This window comes from Sorex araneus, chromosome 7 (assembly GCF_027595985.1).
Source record: "Sorex araneus isolate mSorAra2 chromosome 7, mSorAra2.pri, whole genome shotgun sequence".
NCBI classification, from domain to species: Eukaryota; Metazoa; Chordata; class Mammalia; order Eulipotyphla; family Soricidae; genus Sorex; species Sorex araneus.
The window spans coordinates 19,804,771-19,824,571 of NC_073308.1; the positions used below are offsets into that span (position 1 = coordinate 19,804,771).

The window sequence follows — 19,801 nt, forward strand, 5'->3', positions numbered from 1 at the left end:
GGCTCTCCCTGATGGTGCTCAGGAGACTGTGTGAGGTACTGGAAATCGGACTTGGTTGACTGTGTGCAAGGCAAACACCCTATGCGCTGCACTGTCACTCTGCCCTCCAAAGTAGTGCCTTTTTGAAGTTAGTTTTTCTTAAAATTATGTAAAACATTTAAAACATCTGTAGCTTTTCTATATTCTTAGCAATTTTCTTTTTGAATTTTGTTTTAGTTATGTTGTGGTGAAATGTTCCAAATCTGGTGACTTCTACATACTGGCTGAAGATAAAGTATCTGCTGTTGCTTCCTCTTTGGAAACCACAATGGAAGTTATCTCAACATTTCCAGGTGAGGAGCCGAGACTGTTCTGACAGGCAGAGCCACCGGGAGGCATCATTCAGTGCCCGGCGCTGCTCAGAGGCGTGCGCCCAGCCATCAGGCTGGCTATTGGCTCACCACTAGAGCATGAATGTGGCTCTGGGTTTGACTTCCAGCATCACTACAAACAGAGCAAATCAAAAAAGAATTGTCAGTAAGCAGTATTTTTGGACTTATAAAGGGAAGTCTTATTTTGTTTTTGTTTTTTGCATCACATCATGGTAAGAGCACTATGTAGCTTTAAGAAATGAGAAGTTTTCTTGGTCTCATTTGAATTGTTATAATAGTTGTTAATACTTTAAAGCATTTCCTCTGTGGCAAGTACTGCTGTGCTCAAAATGCATAAAATATTTTGAGCACGTGAACTAGGTCTCACCTATGGTTTGAAGATAGGAACCATAGTGGCTCAGTCTTCTACAGATCACTGGAGGTCACAGAGCACGGTCAGGGGCCTGGAACTCAGGCCCAGCCTGTTGGAGCGCCTGTCTGGACCTCGCTCTGGTGCTTGCTGCTGTGAGAGGGGCACTGCCGGCTGAACTGATTCTTGGGTGCAATTTTCTGGCTCCGCAGGTGCAGACTTGGCAGGAAGCACTTGTGCTCACCCTTTAGTTCCTGACCAAGAGTCTCCTCTTCTGCCTGCACATCACGTGACCATGACAAAGGGAACAGGACTGGTCCACACAGCCCCGGCTCATGGCATGGACGATTACAGCGTCGCTGCACAGCATGACTTGCCCCTGGTACTGTTGTTCATTATTGCTTGTGCAGAATGAAAGTGGTGCATGCAAATATCATTTGTGTTTTCACGAGAAACTGAAGCTGCGTTGTGAAATGCTTGGATTTATGCAGTACTTGAAAGTGTCATTCATACCAATCACAAAAGAGTTCTTAGGATTAGCTTGAGATCAACACCATGTCAGACTTGAAGAGTATTGAGGGATGGAGGGATAGCACAAGTGTAAAGGGAGGTGTCATGAGTGTGTGCCAGAACCACGAAAGTTCCCACTATTGTAATCGTGTTATGTCACCTGAGCCACATTCAGAGCAACAGGCATGTGTGAGTAATCCCAGTGGTGTTGCCTTAGCTGCAGACCAGCGGGGACTGAGGGAAAGGTGTTCCTTGTCTGTATTGTCCTCATTCCACCTTAGGCATGCACTTTGATGAACGAATTTGCCTTAGATGACTTAAGTGTGTCAGTTCACTAGTTCTTAAAGACCAAATCAAAGGATCTAAGTTTTCAGTGCTGTGAAAGATAAGACACTGCCAAGATGTTTTGTGTGTTTTGCCTTTTATTGCTGTAAAGTAAAATATCTTGGTGTTTCATTTTACTCATCTAAAGTGGTGCTTTTGTGTTTTTCAGGATTGTTTGGTGAATGAAGATGGAGTTTTCATGGATACTGCGGGTTCTGAGCTCAGAAACAAGGGTGTCCTCACAGAGGGGACTGATGTGGGTGAGTATTGGTCCTGCTCATGTCATGGACCATGTTTCTGCAAAGCAGCTAACAAGCCTCGCCGCCTCCTTCCCCTCTCACTCACTCTTGCACAGACTCAGAAAACTCAGACTGTGTTTTCTTTTTTGTTTTTGCTCTTTGGGTCACACCCAGCAATGCTTAGGGCTCTGTACTCAGGAACCACTCCTGGCGGTGCGTGGAGGACCATATGGAATGCTGGGGATTGAACTGGGGTCGGCCACGTGCAAGGCAAACGCCCTCTCCACTGTACTGTCACTCCAGCCCCCAGACCGTGTTTTCTTTGGTCACCTAGTTGTGTGGTTTGTGGAGGAGACTGGGTTTTTTCCAGCTTTTTTCCATCTCTCACTACATTGTCTGCTGAGCAGACCAAGTGGTCAGCGGGGACAGTAGGCTTTGAGGATGGCCGCTCAAAGACGGGTCTGCAGACAAGCCCGGGAGGAGCACATTGAGCAGGGGGTCCACTCCCTGCAGCCCTTGGGAGGCTTGTCGGTGGCTCACCAGTGGCTCTCATGCCCTTAGGCCCTTCACGTCATGTCCGGTGTTATTGTTGCTGGCATTTAGTGTGACTGGCCTCAGGGTTCAGGAATCCTGTCTGTGTCCCAGTGAAGACTCAGGCCTAACTCGGTCAGTGTGTGACTCCCAGGACCTCTGGAAAAGTCACAAGGAACTTAGTGGCTGATGACCAGAGAAACGGATTCTCTGATGGCTTCAGGGCTGAAAGGCTGAAATGAGGGTGTGGGGGGTGGAGGGCGTGCACCCTTGGGAGCTCTTGGAGGCACCCGGCCTCACTCTTCTAGCTGCGGGGGCTCCAGCTAACCCTGACACACCTCTGCTCGTAACGGCTTCATTCCACTCTGGCCTCGTCACGGGGCTTTCTTTGCCCTTTTGTTTCTCTGTGGATCTTTGTACACAGACTCTAGGTTGGCTCTAGGGTTCTCTCTGACCTGCTTTGACCTTATCTCAATCACATTTGGTCCCATGCACAGGAACTAGGAGTTAGGGTTTGAGACTGTCTTTTGGGGGTGTAGAATTCAACCACTCTCCCTGGTTTCTTCTGAATTACCTAGAAACCATTTTCCAATTCATGGTACGAAAGATTTGGAATCTGAATTTGGATGTAGAATTTTAGATAATGAGAATATCATCTCACTTTTTACTTTTCCTTTTTCTTTTTTGTCTTTTTATTTTTTGGCCAGGGAATTCATAGCCATACTTTGATATCTGGTAGTGGAAATGTTTTGCTTGTTTGGATCCTGTCTGGTGGTGCCAGGGGCCATCCCAGCATATTCAGTACTCGTGGAACCTGGACCTCCTGCTTACAAAGCATGTGCTTCCGCCTTTGAATTGTCTCCCCAGTCCTGGTAGTGGCTACTCTTATTCTCACCTGCTTGCTCAGATTTTAGTGCTCCCTGGGAGTTTAGAGTATTTAGGATCTTCATTATATTTTCACATCATGTCTGATACTGTTGTTGCTGGCATTTCCTCCCGCTAAGTTATAAAGATGCTTCAAGCTGCAAAGAATTTGTTGAAAGAGGAGAAGTTGGTGCACAGCTACCCCTATGACTGGAGGACTAAGAAACCAGTGATTATTCGTGCCAGCAAGCAGTGGTTCGTAAACATCGCAGACATTAAGAGCACTGCCAAGGTACGGACCCATCCTGCTAGCGGTGCCTCAGCAGGGGACATGTGCTTCCCCAGGGCCTGGAGGGGCGGGCTCTGGAGAGAGCTAGGGGTGCCCTTCTTGGAAGTTCCTCTCTTTGCTGCCTGGAGCTGTGCAGGTGGTCTCGACGCAGGCAGAGCTGAGTGTAATGAGTTACTAGACCTTCGAGAAGCTCAGGTCCTCATCTGTTCAGACAGGATGCTCTCGGCAGCTTCTCAGAGGGGTATGCTCCCAGAAGGAGCCAGGACCCGGTCGCAGGGTCTTGCTCTGAGTTACCGAGTGCTTTCTAGCTGGTGTTCTAAAGGCTCCTATTTGTGTATCTCAGCCTGGTTTTCCCGAGTGACAGATTGTAAGGATTTGTTAACGTGACCAGATATAAAGATGGCTTGGCCTTGCGCCTGGAGCTGGATCTCGTGCTGTGCTGAATGCCGCTTTGGCCTCACCTCCGGAGCCTTCCCAGCACAGAGCAGAGCAGTTCCCACTCTGTTTCTTAAGTAGACATCTGTGAGAAGGATGGTATGTTTCTGTTTTTATTATTATTTTTATTTATTTTTTTTTTTTGCTTTTTGGGTCACACCTGGCGATGCACAGGGGTTACTCCTGGCTCTGCACTCAGGAATTACTTTTGGCGGTGCTCAGGGGACCATATGGGATGCTGGGAATCGAGCCTGGGACGGCTGCATGCAAGGCAAATTCTGGACTCGCTGTGCTATTGCTCCAGCCCCTCTGTTTTTATTTTTACATTTGTTGGAAACCTTTCTTCGTTTTTGGGCCACACCCAGCCACAGTCGGGTTGCATCTGGCTCTGCTTGGGCGACCATACTATGCCACAGATTGAACCATAGTCAGTGTGTAAAAGGCAAGCACCCTGCCTGCTGTACTATCTCTCTGGCCTCCCTGAGAAACCTTTTTCTGGTCACTTATAAATGCTAAAATCTGTCTGCCAGCTCTGCACAGGTTTTTGGTTATAGAGTATTAAAATCTGATGCTAAAGACAAGTTTGATTCTTTATGTTTGTTCGGGCCACACCCAGCCGTGCTCAGGACTTACCTTTGCTCTGGTTTAGGGGTCACTCCTGGTGGTCTGGGCATCAGACTTGGGTTAGCTGCGTGCAAGGCCCTGCCTGTCGCCTTAACATCTGCTCTTGGTTGGGTCTGGGTCAGTGATGCTTGATTTGCTCTGAAATCTAGCAAGGGACTTTTTACTTTGATGTCTCATGGAGACAGGACACATGTGAATGACCATGAACATCCAGAATAAGAGCATATTTAGGATAAATAAGGACAGCATACACAGTTTGCTCTGCCTTCTCTCATTGGACCTGCCTTGTGAATCTGTTGCAGGAAGTCTTAAAGAAAGTGAAATTCATTCCTGGGTCAGCACAGAATGCCATGGTGGACATGGTGGACAGGAGACCTTACTGGTGTATATCAAGGCAGAGAGTTTGGGGCGTTCCAATTCCCGTGTTCCTTCATAAAACCAAAGATGAATTCTTGATCAACAGGTATGGCCCTACGTTTTTCAGCTTTCCTAGTCATGAATCTTCCAGATTGGAAAAACAGTGAGCTGGAAAATCCTGACATAGATTAAAGAAATATTTTCAAATTAAGGTCTTTTAGGGAGAACGAAAACACATTTTACAAAGATCCCTTCATATAATGACTTTTTTTTTTCTTTTTTCTTTTGGGTCACACCTGGCAGTGCACAGGGGTTACTTCTGGCTCTGCACTCAGGAATCACCCCTCGCGGTGTTCAGGGGACCATATGGGATGCTGGGAGTCGAACCTGGGTTGGCCGAGTGCAAGGCAAACGCCCCACCCGCTGTGCTATTGCTCCAGCCCCCATATAATGACTTTTTTGAGGGGTGTAGGGGAAGTTTTAATTTCCCTTTTTTCTATTTGTATGGAGTGACTGTGATTCACAGTAGTAGGCTTCTGTGCATGGAACCTTCTAGCACCACACCTGCCACCAGTGTCCACTTCCCCCCACCCTACCCCTGGAGACCCCCTCCTGCCCACCTTCCCTCCCTGGCCCCTGGAGAGCCTCCTGGATGCCCCTTGCAGCCTGGTGCTGTGGAGACTCGGCGGTGCTCTGGCCCGAGGCTGGCTCGCTCTCACCCCAGCATTGCTGCAGACAGTCTCTCCGGATATGGGACCCTACTAGCATGTAGTTGGACTCTTTCTTTCTTCTTTCTTGAATTCCCCTTCCCTTCCCTTTGCCCTCTTCTTTCGTGGGGGTGCAGGTGGGGGGTCTTGGCCACCCTGAGGGGCCACATTCCAGGCTCGGGGTGTTTTCCAGCTGTGTCCAGAAATACCTGAGAGCACCTCTGGCCCCTGCTCTCTCCCTTGCCCCCTTCCATTGTTGAGATGTTGGGGTCAGACACACACACGATGGGGGGGCTTGTGGCAGCTGCCCTGCTCCGGGCTGGAGCAGTGCTTCCCATGTGGGTAATCTGGGTTCCATCCCCGCTCCCTCGGGCTTCCTCTGTACTGCCAGACACCAGGCTTAGTGTCCCGTTCCCCCCCATCCTTGTACCAGGGAATGGCCCCTTCTTCACCACCACAGAAAGAAATGATGCCTTTCCTTGTCAGCATGGCTGGGTTTCCCAGATGCTACTGCTTATAAATGCCATGTTTCCATTCTGGGTAATTTTGTTTTTAAAATGGTGGTAAGGTCCCCTGCCCTCCCTGAGGTGCAGTGAGTTCCCTGTTAGGTATTCTCAGTCTCCTCACGGCACAGACCTCTCCAGCTTCCCACACGGTGCTGCTCGTGGCTCTGCCTTAGCTGGTGCTAAGCCATTGCTCAGCCACTCGCCTCCGTCATAGAGAAGGTGGCCTGTGAGCGGGCCTTGGAGATGGCCAGGTGTGGCTAGTGGGGGAGTCGGCGGGGGACGCAGAGCCTGTGGAAGAGAGGGTTCGGGTGGGACAGAAGGGAGTGGGACAGGGCCGGCACGGATGGGGAGAGGTTGGGAAGGGCCAGGTGTGGGGAATCTTGGCTGGCAGCGGCCGAGTATTGGCTGGCGGCCAGAGACCAGGCCCTTTCAGTGGTAGTTTCCCAGAGACACTGAACTTTGAAGCCTTCCTGCTTGTTTGTTCTTACAATTTAGGGTTTGGTTAGAGGTAAACTGCTCAAACCTTCATATCTCTATGGTGTATTATAGCTAAGTTCAGTTTGTACAAGTTACTGCACAAAGTTCCACACTAAATTTCTTTCTTTCCTTGAAAGGAAGAAAGAAAGAATTTCTTTCAAGGAAATGTTTGTAAGCCACTACCATTGTCCATTGTTTCTCATTCTTTTTTACTGGTTAGCAAAAAAGATATTTAGGTAATTTTGTTCAAGTGATTGAAGAGGACCAAATGCATATATTTGCAAACAGAACAAACTGGTCCATTTGGCCCCTGGATCATGACAGTGGAATGGCAGAACAGTTGATGACTGAGTAGGCCCAGTGAAATGAGCGTTGTCAGAGAAACACGTGCACTTCTTCCTAAGGCATCGGTTATGTTTATTTACAGCCAGTACAGTTTGTGGCTGTTACACAGTGGCTGTGGATCGCGAAGTGCCAGTGGGCCACAGAATTTGGCCTATGGAAGTGACAGGCAGGCGAGCCACTGTCTGTCAGTTCATAGGTCATGTTCCTGTGTCCCGCTCCTCCCGCGTCAGCCCGGGGGACGGCGGCCGCGTCTCCTGAGGGAGTCGGACCCAGCGCTGCAGCTGCCAGTGTCCTCTCTCCTGCTGCTGCTCCCAGCTGCTGTCCGCCGTGGCTCTGGGTCGTAGCGAGCTGGAAGCCGCCGAGAGTAACAGCATCTCCACTGGGCTTGGACACGGTCCACATGGAGTTGCTGTTACACTCGGCCACCCCAGGGGCTCCCCAGGCCGCTTCTCTCGTGCGAAGCTGACTCCGGTAGGCTTGTTTCACGGAACTGGCCCTACCCACCCAGCAAGCAGCTCACGTCTCTCGGGAGCATCGCTGAGGCGCTGGCGTGCCATTGTGACTGCAGAGACAGTCCGGCCCTGGTAAAGACAGGGGCTGCCTTTGACAGAAAGAAAATAAAGTCCAGAAACATTTGCTAGCTCGGAAGGAAGCTGTGACTGAGATCGCAGATGGGCTCCATCAGTTTAATAATGTCCGTACATCAGTTAGCACACGCTAAAGAAAACAATCCTAGACCTCTGGAAACGTCCTCAGAGGGGCAAGGAATTTTTCATTTTAGTGTTACCTTTAGCAGATTTTTCTATGTAAATGTTGGTGAACCTTCCTGGTGAAGGTTGCTAATATTCATTAAAGATTTTCTCCAAAGTGACTTCTGCTCACCTTTAAAATAAGTCTCAGATTGAATCAAGAACAGAATCCCTACCACCAAATTTCATTATTTCAGAATTTAATAAACTCTTACCTCATTCTCATTCCAGAAACACATGGGGGGAAGTTAGTCTAAAGTTTCTTCCCCGCCTCAGTTACTGCGCGGCTGCGGAACAGGGAGCAGGAAGCAGGAGGGCGGCAGCTCCAGCTTCTCCCCGGCCCCAGTGTGTCTTCCCAAACACTCGCTAATAAACCCCTGGCCCAGTTGATAGGGAGGCTGATAGTGATTGGCTGGTGTGATAGGCTCCTGCTGCCAGGAAGTCTTCCCTGACTGACCTCAGGAGGAACACGGAATGCATGTGGTCAGATAAGGGCCCTGCATAAAGTGCAAAGTTTTATGATGGGCTTATTGCTTTATGGAATCCGCCATTAACGTGGAGGCATTGAGATTATGTGACGATAAGTGGTTTCACCCACCTTTATCAACTGTCATTTACTCTGAGTTTTAGGTTAGAAAGCATGTGCTTATGTTGCACACTGGATATTAAAAACCAGTCTCAGTTCCTTGTGAAATAAATCATCTGCACACTGGAATTTTGATTTGTTTGGATCGGAGGATGTCTCCGTCTTACTTCTTTTGGTGTCCTGGGGGCTGTTCCCCGGCAGTGCTTGGGGCGGGGGCGGCAGGCAGAGAGCACTCGGTCGCCTCATGCAGCCGGGACGCCACTCTGCTTTGCCTTTGGTGTTGGCAAAGGCAACTTGATCCCAAATGTCGTTCTCCTTATTCCAGAGCTGCCTTTAGTTTCGTTTCTGCTAGGAACAGCGCCAGAGCACCACCAGGTTCCACACCACTCTTCTTTTTTTTGGTGTAGCCCCAACACCAAAAAAGAACATTTTATACAGGTGTTGCACAAATAAACACACACATACTGGGGACCATCTCAGAGTGATCTGAATTACAGCAGTCTTCTGCTTAGTAGCTGGTGTAGTTCTGTTTTGTGACACAAAGTGAAGAAACGTGAATGAAGCTACCACCTGTCTTTTATGAAAGATGCTTCAATTGGAGCATACGTTGTAAACAGCTTTCGCTTGTCCAGATTTCTCTGTGTGTGTTACAAGGAAGTACTGGGCTTAAATGTTATTTATGCATTTTTTGAAATCCCAGTAAAGACTTAATTACCACAGCCTTGTTTTTATTAGTATTAACTGTATTCTGTAGTTCTCTCTCTCCTCTCCTCTCTCCCCTCTCTCACTTTCTCTCTCCCTCCCTGCTCCCTGCCCCCCGCCCCCCAGAGTGCTTTTTCTCAGAGTTCTGAGAAGCATCGTGCATGCTGTGCCTGCAGGTGCTCTCCGTCTCGATCTGAGTATCTGCATCAGTGTGACTCTAAACCATTGGCTGTTCACGTGTCTTCCGATTCCCTTTGTGCTCTGCTGGGCCTCAAACTCAGACCCTCACACGTGCAAGACCTGTGCTCTGCCTCTAGCCTACGTGTCTCCCTGCTAGTTTTTACTTCTTAGTATGTTACTTTCCCGACACCTTTAGAACTGGCTCAGTTTTATTTTATTCTTCACCTACAATTGCTTTGTAAAAAGGAAAGTGCAAGTAGCATTCATAATTTAGAATCATCTCTTTATAATTCATGAGATTTTTATAATTGGTAAGAATTTCTTATCCTCCTGGCGGTGTTATGCATGAATATACCTGGCCAGTGTCTCTGTATATTTCTTTTAGAGGAATAGCATTAGGTTTATTCAGATTTTTTTTTATTGCCTATATTCCTGTTCTCTTAACAGATAAAATGTTCACTGCAAACTAAATAAAACAGTAATATGTAACTAAATATTACCACATTAACTAGGTATATATTGCACAAAATTTTTATGGTCTCATATCACAAGTTCATCGTTATTGCTAAAGTCCATTTTAAATATGACTAAAATATGGACTTGTGCCCATTTTAGCATTCTTACTATTTTCAGTTTCATTAAATAGATCCTTTTTCATGTTACACTTTTTCAGTTGGTTATTCAAAGGTTACCAGTTTTCTTTTCTTGAGTTTGAAATTTCAGTTGTGGAACCAGTCTGATTTATATCTATTGTGTTCCACTTCCCACACAGCCTTTTCATCAACACTTCACTTTATCTGGGGTGATCAAACTCGGGTTAAACCCTTACGTATCTTCATCCAGAGGAGTATCTTAAAGCTTACTCTGTCTCCTTGACTCCAGTGAGCCCAGCTGCTTCATTAACGGTGTGTGCTGGGGAGAAAGGTGATGCCAGGGCTAGTCGCACTGATTGTGTTTGAGTCTCTGAGCATCTCTGTGGGGCTGCATTTTGGTCATTGCTTTACAGGAATAACTGTCTAGGGGCCGGAGTGATGATAGCAGCAAGTAGAGCACTTGCCTTGCTCGAAGCTGGCCAGGGCGCAAACTCCAGCATCCCTGTGGCCTCCGAGTCCCTCCAGGAGTAATTCAGAAATTCCTGAAGGCGAAGCCAGGAGTTAGCCCTGAGCATCGTCAGGCATGGCTGCAAAACAAAAACAGAAAACAACAGGATGTCTAAGGTTGTGGCTGGTAGTGGTTTTTCGTTTGCTTGCCTTTGTTCTTTTTTTTTTTTTGCCACAGACACCTGGCACTGCTCAGGGCTTACTCCTGGCTCTGTACCCAGGGATCACTCCTGGAGCATTTCAGGGGACCATTTGTGATGGGGGGATTGAACCCAGGTCAGCTGTGTGCAAGGCAAGTGCTTTCACAACTGTCGCTGGCAGTTCTCAATCATATGCCCCAGGGTCTGTGTGCTGCCTGCTGATGAAGTGACACCAGGAACGGCTGCAGGGTCTTGCTTGTGCCCATGGCCGTGGCTCTGGCCTCCCTGGAGGTGACTCGAGGAAGCTGGGCCATCAGGAGAGCTGTGGCAGCAGAGGCAGACTGAGGGCGAGTGTTTCCTGAAGTGTGGCTTGGGGAAAGTATTGAACAACTGGATCTTCTCAGTGTGGGATTACTTCAGGGTTAGCATTTATTTATTGGCTTGAGCTGTGTGCAGGTCCCAGACACACAGGGGCCCTGGAAGGTCCGTTCCCCGTGCTGTCCCCTTAGGAACGTGCTTTCCTCTAAGGATCCCTGTGGTCACTTTGCCCGCATTCTGCTGACTGACGCGACACAGCAGCCCAGGTCAGCAGTGACTGACGATGATGGCACTAACGTTAGTGGGGACACCCTGCACACGGGGGACACTGCCACCTCCTCTTTTGAGAAATGCTCGAGTCGGTCCCCATGGTCACTCAAACAGCTTGGCTTTCTGTCCCCTGAACAGCCAGACCGTGGAGCACGTGGCCAAGCTGGTGGAGGAGCAGGGCAGCGGCATCTGGTGGACGCTCCCCCCGGAGCAGCTGCTGCCGCCCGACGTCTTGTCGCAGGTGAGTGTGCGTCCACTGGGGATACCCTTTGTGTGTCTGTCCCTGGGCGTTGGTGGGGTCAGTCCCTGGACGGTGAGTGGCTGCGCGGGATCCTGTGTGGCTGGGGCGCTCTGGGCCCCTGCCCCCACGGTCAGGAGGGTCAGATGGATGGAGCTGGGCCTGAGGACCATACCTCCCACCCCTCACCTGGCCCCCAAAGGCGCCTCCACATTCCATGCGATGTGAGTCAGCCTGACCGGTCGACTTCCAGATCAGAACCCACATTAGAAGGTGATTTCCCAGAAAATCAGCAGAGTTTATGCTTCCATTAGCAGAGGGCTAATGAAGTGGCTGATTATTCGGGCTGGGACGGGGGCTGCACTGGGATTGAGCCCAGAGCCTCACCCAGCGCTGACGCTCATGTGCTTTCACGCTCACTTTCGTAAGCACCAAGGTAGTGTCTCAGCAGCCCCGCTTGAGAGCAGGGTCACCGGCCCTTCCGTCTGTGAAGCCTGCCGGGTATCGAGCGCTTCTGTGGTGACCTGGAGGTGTTCATGCCCTCTGAATCTTCCTTACAGGCCAGTGGGCCCAATGGTCTGGAGTATGTCCCGAGTCAGGATATCTTGGACATCTGGTTTGATAGTGGAACGTCCTGGTCGTACGTTCTTCCAGGTGAGTGGAGTGGGGGTTGCTTGCTCGGACGCTGGGGGTCATGGCAGCACTGCAGCCTGCAGAGGGTGGGATGGGCAGTCCTGCGGGGATAGGTAGGACCGTGCGCTGGAGTCGAGTTTTTCTTTGGTTTTGCTCTGGGCCTTGGGACCGGACCACGGCCAGGGGCAGAGATGCTCAGGGGCCATTCCCACCAGTGCTGGGGGTCCATGTTGCCGGGATCAGACTGGGAGTGTCCAGCTACGAGGGCTAAGGCGCTTGCCTTGCACCTACCCACCCTGGTCTGCAGTCCTAGCCTGGGTCAGACCCAGGCATCCTTCTCGGACCCCGTTAGGAGCGTCTGCATGATGTCCAGGAAGGTGACAGAGCCGCGGTTGGACACCTTCGGTTGTCATTTCCTCTTGGTCCCTCACTCTAACCCATGACCTTGGCTCAGGGTGCTTTGTGCTCTGTGGGGTGTCGTCCTGCCTGGCTGTCCATTGGGTGGTGTGGCGGGAAGGACCCGACAGTGGCCCCGTGTCCACCTGAGGACCCGGCTGCCCTTAAGGAGACATTCTTCTCCAAGTTTGGTTTTGTGTTTCAGCCCTGCTGGAACCTCCGGAGTTAACTTCTGGAGTTAGTCACTGGAATTTCTTGAGGGAATGAAAGCTACAGTTCATTCTCCTTCCCTGGGAGTGTCACTCGTGATTGACCCCCTAATCTAGCCCAGAGCTATCTGTGGGTGGCCAGGAGCCCTAATCTAGCCCATGGTTATCTGTGGTGGCCAGGCTCACTCCAGGGTTTGGATTTAATCGGATGTTATAGTCTTTCCTACCCTGCTTTTACAGCCATACAGTTCCAGAGTTCAGTTTCCCCGGGGGTGTGTCTGGCCACACCCGCCCTTCCCTGGGGCTTCTCCTTATCTGGATTATAAGCTGCAGGGAGGGTGCCAGTGGTCGGAATGGAAACACCCTTCTTATGGCAGATGCCCACTCCCCATCATCTTCCTAATCATTCACTGTATTTTTCTGGTTTCCTTATATTTGATTTTTTTCTTCAAGGAACTGAACAAAGAGCAGATTTGTACTTGGAAGGAAAAGACCAGCTTGGGGGCTGGTTCCAGTCCTCCTTAATGACCAGTGTGGCTGCCAGGAAACAAGCACCTTTTAAGTGAGTCTCACACCAAGTTGGAAATCCAGTCAGCACTCTTGAGTACCCCACCGAGTACTGGCCAGCTCAGTACCCCACTGAATACTGGCCTGGCCTGCTCTGAGTATCCTGCTGAGTATTAGTCAGCCTGAGGACTAACCACCTCTGCCAAGTACTGACTAGCTCTGAGTTACTCTGCCGCATACTGACCAGTTCTGAGTACTCCCGCTGAGTACTTGCCGACACAGTGCTGAGTCTCTCTGTGCCCCTTTTGTAGTTTCCAGGAGTGAGAGAAGGGAACAACAGTCGAGAGAGGCCCCTTGCTCTGACTAGCCCCTCCCTCCCATGTGAGAGGGGCGCAGTGGGGAGTAAGGGTCTGCGGAGAGGGACCCTCACAGAATTGTTGTGAGCTCGACCCGCTGCCATTTGTGATGTGTGCAGGTTACAGATGAATAAATATAGCCTTTGGGAATTTTGTTAAACTGGGGATGCTGAGAGTTGGATAGTCCAGCCAGTAGGACATTTGCCTTGCACGTGCCTGACCCTGGTTCGATACCCAGCATCCATTTGGTCCTCATGCTCCACCAGGAGTGAGCCCTGAGCACGACCAGGTATGGCCCAAAAACCAAGTAAGAAAGTTCTAATCAGATTCTTTAAAAAAATCACTCAGGATTCTTGCTGTTTATCACCTACATGTTAATATATTATATGTAACATATTTGGGGGGATTCAGGCATTGCTGGGGGAGGGGTGCTGGGGGCCTCTCTCTGTGGTACTTTGGTCTACTGGACCAATGCTTCAGTGCTGGCCAGCGGTTGGCCATCTGGGAGACCCTCACTGTGTGCTCGGGCAGGCTCTGATCCCAAGCCACTCCCCGCCAGCTGACAGACATTGTCATTATTAGTAGTTTGGATTTGGGGCCACACCTGTGGGTGCTCATGACTCTGAACTCAGGGATTGAACCCAGGTCTGCCGCGTGCCAGGCAAGCACCCTCCCGGCTGTCCTGTTGGGGTGCTAAGTAACAGGCTCCCTAAAATTGTTTCGGCTTGGGGGCTACCCCAGCAGTGCTCCGTGAGTAGGGATCCGACTGGGCTCCTGAGAACTAGGCTGCCAAGGACGCTTACCCTGGGAGGAGTTGGGGCAGCCCTGTTCCCGGGTGAGCTGAGAAGCCCCCCGGCGGGCGGGCCGTGACCATCGGCTCCCCCCTCAGGACCGTGGTGGTGCACGGCTTCACCGTGGGAGAGACCGGGGAGAAGATGTCCAAGTCCCTGGGGAACGTCATCGATCCTGCTGTGGTGATCGACGGAGGGCAGGTAGGCGCTCCCGGATGCCAGCAGTCCCAGAGGCAACGGGGATTCTCACCCTGTTTTCCTTCTAGATGGTTCTGCTCGGGGCCCGTGACTTAAGTAGGGAGCGGTGGGCTTGACATGGCCTTTGGCCTGGTTTGGGGCCTGATTCTTCGTTTAGGTCCTTAAATCATGCTCCATCCGTTTATCAACTGACGGCGCTTTTAGCATATCAGATGTGGTTCTGGGAGCTCCGTAAGGCCACAGCGGGCGGCAGAGCCCCTTGGCCGGTGCCTGGTCGGCCCGTGGGTCTGCTCGAGGGGGACCACGAGCTCCGTGTTACGTCTCTGGCCTTGCTCTGCTCCTCAGGTCCCTGGTCATTTCTGCATGTGCAGGGCTGCCAGGGAACACAGAAGGGGGACTCCCCTCACAGAGTGGGGGGCAGGGCAGCGCTGAGCTCCCCCAGGGGCAGCTGGAGCAGCTTCCTTCGCTCCGTGCGCGCAGCCGTGGCCCCTCGCTGGGACTGACACTGTGCCGTGCCCCTCCTTCCCGCTCCCTGCAGGACCACAGCCGAGAGCCGCCCTATGGCGCTGATGTGCTCCGATGGTGGGTGGCCGAGTCCAACGTCTTTACCGAGGTGGCACTCAGTCAGTCGGTGCTCAATGCTGCGAGGGACGATATCAATAAGGTGGGTCTGCTGCTCCGGGCGAAAGGAGCACCCCCGGGCGCGAGCTCTCAGCTGCCTCCCTGAGTGCGGCTCTCACAGCCCTTGGGAAGGAAACACCTGCCTTCAAAATGGAGTTTCACGTTCTCTTATTTAAAAAATACTGCCCTTTTGTAGTTTATTAAAATAATAAAATACAACACAGCGAATTGCCACGAAGCTGTTGGAACTTCACACACGGCTTCCATGAAAGCCAGGGCCTTGTTCCTCTCATTCCCTCCTGGGACGTGGGCGAGTGCGCAGGCTGCTGGTTTGCCTGGCAGCCCGCAGAGATCTGATGGAAATTCTCCCCTGTAATGTCCAGCGGTGGCTTCTCAAGTCGGCTACTGGAGTGAGCTGATTTGTTCAGATTCATATTCTTGGTTAGGAGTGATACTTCAAAAGTAGGTCTCCCCTAATACCCAAGAACTGTAGAAATAAGTACCAGGAGGTTGACCTCATGGCTTCGCGGCTGGCCTCACGTTCCGGGGAAAGGGCAACTCAGAGAAGCGATCACCAACTACATTGTAGTGGAAGGCCATGTGGGGGAAGGGAGTTGCGGGCTGAATGAGGGCTAGAGACTGAGCACAGCGGCCACTCAACACCTTTATTGCAAACCACAACAGCTAATTAGAGAGAGAGAACAGAAGGGAATGCCCTGCCACAGTGGCAGGGTGGGGTGGGGGGGAGATGGGATTGGGGAGGGTGGGAGGGACACTGGGTTTACGGGTGGTGGAGAATGGGCACTGGTGAAGGGATGGGTTCCCAAACTTTGTATGAGGGAAGTATAAGCACAAAAGTGTATAGATCTGTAACTGTACCCTCACAGTGATTCTCTAATTAAAAATAAATAAATTATAAAAAAAAATAAAAATAAAAATAAAAGCTGTTGGAGCCTGAAAAGTAGTGCAGGAGTTAAGGCACTGCAAAAAAGAAAAAAAAAAAAAAGTAGGTCTCCCACAGAGAGTGTAACACGGGGCTGGAGATAGTACAGGGGGTGGAGTGTTCCTTGCCCGGGGCCAACCCAGGTTCAATCTCTGGCACCCCGTATGGTTCCCTGAGCACCGTGAGGAGTAATTCGAGCAGAGAGCCAGGAGCAACCCTCGCACATCACTGGGTGGCTAAAAATGAATGGAAAGAAAGTAATGTGGGTTATAGAAAAGTATAGGAAATAAGGAAACTTTTTGGCGAAAGTCACAGCCTCGTTTGCCTCTGAACGTATATTATATTTTCCTCTTCAATAGCTTAGGAATACACTCCGCTTCCTTCTGGGGAACGTGGCTGATTTCAACCCGGAAGTGGACTCAGTCCCCGTGAAGGACATGTATGTCGTGGACCAGTACATGCTGCACTTACTGCAGGACCTGGCCAACAAGGTGACTGCCCAGCAGAGCCCTGGCGGGCAGGTGCACCGTGGGCTGCTGCGCTGTGCGAGGCACGAGGGGCCCGGCTGGCCTTGTGCCCCAGGAAGCAGGCCTGCGGGCCCAGGGCTGCCATCTGAGCTCCCGAAGGAACGGCAGGTCCAGCTTCTGCTGCTCTTTCCTCTCGAGCACTTTGCGTGTCTCTAGCAGGAAGGGATAGAGTGAGCTTGGTGCATCTGCAGGCGCATGACAGTTTACAGATGGCCAGGCTGGAGTCCGAGCACCACCGGGTCACCTGAGCACTCCCTTCCGAGCACTGCCCTGGGGCCTGAGCAGCCGGTGACTTAAGAATTGGGGGAGGAGGGGTGCGGCATGTCCCCCCACCCCCACCCCGCAGCCCTCCCTGCACCCTGCAAAGTACTGAAATTTCTGTGTGTCGTAAAATACATAGATCTTGTGTCTTGTACTTAGACTTGTGTGTAAGTACAAGCTGTTTGCAACATGAGCGTTGCGGTCACTTTCAGGAACCGAGAGGGTCTGTGCACATGCCAGCCTGCCCTGTGCTGTGCGTTCTGTGCTCTCCAGAGTAAGGCTTTGCGATTGGAGGAACCTGAGAGCCTGAGGGCACGTTGGGGAGGGCCTCAGAACTCTGGCTCAGGTCCCAGCTGGCCGTTTCGACCTTCAGGGCAGGCTTCAGGGACGTGCTTCCATGGGATGCCTTGTGTTTCCATCGGCTTACCCCAGCTCCAATTTGCCTTGCCTCCTAGATCACGGATTCCTATAAGCAGTATGACTTTGGAAAAGTCGTTCGGCTCTTACAGGCGTTTTATACCAGAGAACTTTCTCAGTTTTATTTCAGCATCATCAAAGATCGGTACGTAGAGCCAGTGTTGAAATGCTCTGACAGTCCAGCATGTCCGGCTGGGTGGTCAGTGGCGCCTGGTCGGCAGCGCAGAGCCGAGAGTGGGCGCTGGCCAAGGTGGGCTGCGATGGCAGTTTCACTCTACCACTTTCTCACTTACTGACAGGGCAGTGCGCCCTAAACTCTCCGTTTCCTTATCCTGGTTTCTCTGTAATGGTGCTGGTACGCTGTATGTGGGAGGTGGTCACAAGGAGAGAAGAGAAGAGGCCATTGCTGAACTGTCCCTGCAACACAGTGCCAGGGTCGAACCCTGGCCTTCTCCCCGTGACACTGTGCCAGGGTTGAACCCTGACCCTCTCCCTGTGGCACAGTGCCAGGGTTGAACCCTGATCTCCCTGTGACGGAGTGCTGGGGTGGGTCCCTGGCCTTTTCCGCATGAAGCTTGCACTTAGGGCATTAAGCCGTGTCTGGAGCCCACACTGGGTTTTTGTGGTTATTTGTGGGGCAGGTGTGAGTCACGCCCAGCAGTGTTTAGGTAGGACCTGTCTCTGCACTCTGGGGTCACTCCTGGCAGGGCTCAGGATTCCTTATGGTGTGGCAGGGATTGAACCGGACTTGGCCACATGCATGGCCAGTGTCCTTCCTGTTCACTGTCACTCTAGCTCCAGTCTGTTTCATCTCCAACTAAAAATGCTTGGAGGCGTCTAACGGTATCTCAGGACACCTTGCGTGCAGCCAACCCCAGATCTGTCCCAAGCACCCCATATGGTCCCCTGAGCCCCCCCCAGAAGGGATTCCTGAGCACTGCTGGGTGTGGCTCCAAAACCAATAAAAAGACAGGAGCCATAGGGTCAGTGTTGCCGCTGCTGAGCGTGGTCCTCCCGCAGGCTTTATTGTGAAGGCGCCAGCGACCCCAAGCGACGCTCCTGTCAGACCGCGTTGGCCGAAATCCTGGATGTGCTAGTCCGCGCGATCGCGCCCATCCTGCCTCACCTGGCTGAAGAGGCCTTCCAGCACATTCCATATGAGAAGGGTGAGGCACGCTGACTTGCTCTCCGGGTGGGAGAGGGTGCCCCGAGGCCTCACCTGCTGATAGGCGCGTGTCCAGGGGGAATTCTCTGGCGTCTCCGAGAGCGGGGTTGGGACTCTGGTCTCGGCAGAGCACTGCCACACAGTGAACTCCTTAGTAGGAGCATTTCTTTTCTCTTTGTGTTGGAGAAAATTAGGAACTATAGATACCTGGAAAGAGAGAAATTCACATTGAACCTTCCCGCCTGGAGACAGGTGCGGTCGGTACCGGATCACTGCCTTTGGTGCAGTTTTCTTTCCTTAGAGATCATACGAGATGTTTATCCGTCATCTCCAGATGAGTGTTGGGTGTGCTGGGGTGGGCCCCGGCTGCTTCATCACACCCCCCGGGCGGAGCTTGCATTGTTGGGAAACTCAGCGAGTCGCCTTTGTCTGCCCTTCAAGAGCCCAAGAGTGTGTTTCGCACCGGGTGGATCCAGACGAGCTCCATCTGGAAGAAGCCGGGCCTGGAGGAGGCAATGGAGAGCGCGAGCGCCATGCGGGACTGCTTCCTGGGCAGCATCCCCGGCCGGAACCCCGCCGAGCACGAGCTCATCATCGTCATCGAGCCGGGGCTGCTCTTCGAGATCATCGAGGTGCCTCACTCAGAACCGGTTCCTTGTTTATCTTAGAGAGAGAGAGAGAGAGAGAGAGAGAGAGAGAGTGTGTGTGTGTGTGTGTGTTCACCCAGCAGTGCTCAGGGATCGCTCCTGGCCTCGCTCAGAACCGTTCCTTGTTTATCTTTGTGTGTGTGTGTGTGTGTGTGTGTGTGTGTGTGTGTGTGTGTGTGTGTGTGTGTGTGTGTGGTCTTTCACCCAGCAGTGTTCAGGGATCGCTCCTGGCTCAGCTCCGGGGACTAGTTGGAGTGCCGGGATCTGAACCGTGTCAGATGCGTGCAAGGCAAAGCCCCTCCCGCTGTCCTCTCCCCAGCCCCCGAACATGGTGTTTGACTGGAACTGCCCAGTCGGTGGCAGGGGGAGTGTCTGCCACGCAGGAAGCTCCAGTGACGGGAAGGTTTCAGGGTGAACCTCTCAGGCTCCTGGGAGTCCCTCTGCTCCGCAGCTCAGCTGCACAGGCTGTGGGGCCGAGCAGTCCTTCCTGACTGGCAGAATCAGACTGCCCCACTCCACGTCCAGTTGCTGGGGCGTGGAACTCAGGCACTGGCCCTCACTTGCTGCCCACAGATGCTGCAGAGCGAGGAGACGTCCAGCACCTCGCAGCTGAATGAGCTGATGATGGCGTCCCAGACCACGCTGCTCTCTCAGGGGCCCGGCCCGCTGGCAGAGGGTGTGACTCAGCACAAGGGAAGCTTCGTCATCAATCTGGAAGGTGAGGAAGGTCGAGGCCGCTAATCGCCATGAGTGTTTGATCCTTGTCTGCAGCTTTGTGGTGCAGTTCCTGTGTTCTTGCCCAAAACATGCCCGGTTCTAGGGAGGCAGCGTGACCAGTGGGCACTGTTCCCGCTGGCCAGTTCCTGCCCGAGGATCTCCAAGATGCGGGCTGGACAGTGAACCTTGTGGAGTCAGCTGG

At 51.9% G+C, this 19,801-nt stretch overlaps 1 protein-coding gene across 1 annotated transcript in view; it reads left to right on the forward strand.

Moving 5' to 3' along the window:
* IARS2 (isoleucyl-tRNA synthetase 2, mitochondrial) overlaps positions 1–19,801 on the forward strand; it is a 32,810-nt gene that overhangs the window by 11,952 nt on the left and 1,057 nt on the right. Inside the window, exons 8-22 of the mRNA XM_055144312.1 lie at positions 217–332; positions 933–1,102; positions 1,724–1,814; positions 3,329–3,480; positions 4,839–4,999; positions 11,112–11,214; positions 11,772–11,865; positions 12,903–13,011; positions 14,202–14,304; positions 14,840–14,965; positions 16,225–16,356; positions 17,109–17,215; positions 18,091–18,236; positions 18,677–18,867; positions 19,456–19,600. Coding sequence (XP_055000287.1) covers positions 217–332; positions 933–1,102; positions 1,724–1,814; positions 3,329–3,480; positions 4,839–4,999; positions 11,112–11,214; positions 11,772–11,865; positions 12,903–13,011; positions 14,202–14,304; positions 14,840–14,965; positions 16,225–16,356; positions 17,109–17,215; positions 18,091–18,236; positions 18,677–18,867; positions 19,456–19,600 — 1,946 coding nt within the window. The remainder of the gene's footprint in view (positions 1–216; positions 333–932; positions 1,103–1,723; positions 1,815–3,328; positions 3,481–4,838; positions 5,000–11,111; positions 11,215–11,771; positions 11,866–12,902; positions 13,012–14,201; positions 14,305–14,839; positions 14,966–16,224; positions 16,357–17,108; positions 17,216–18,090; positions 18,237–18,676; positions 18,868–19,455; positions 19,601–19,801) is intronic.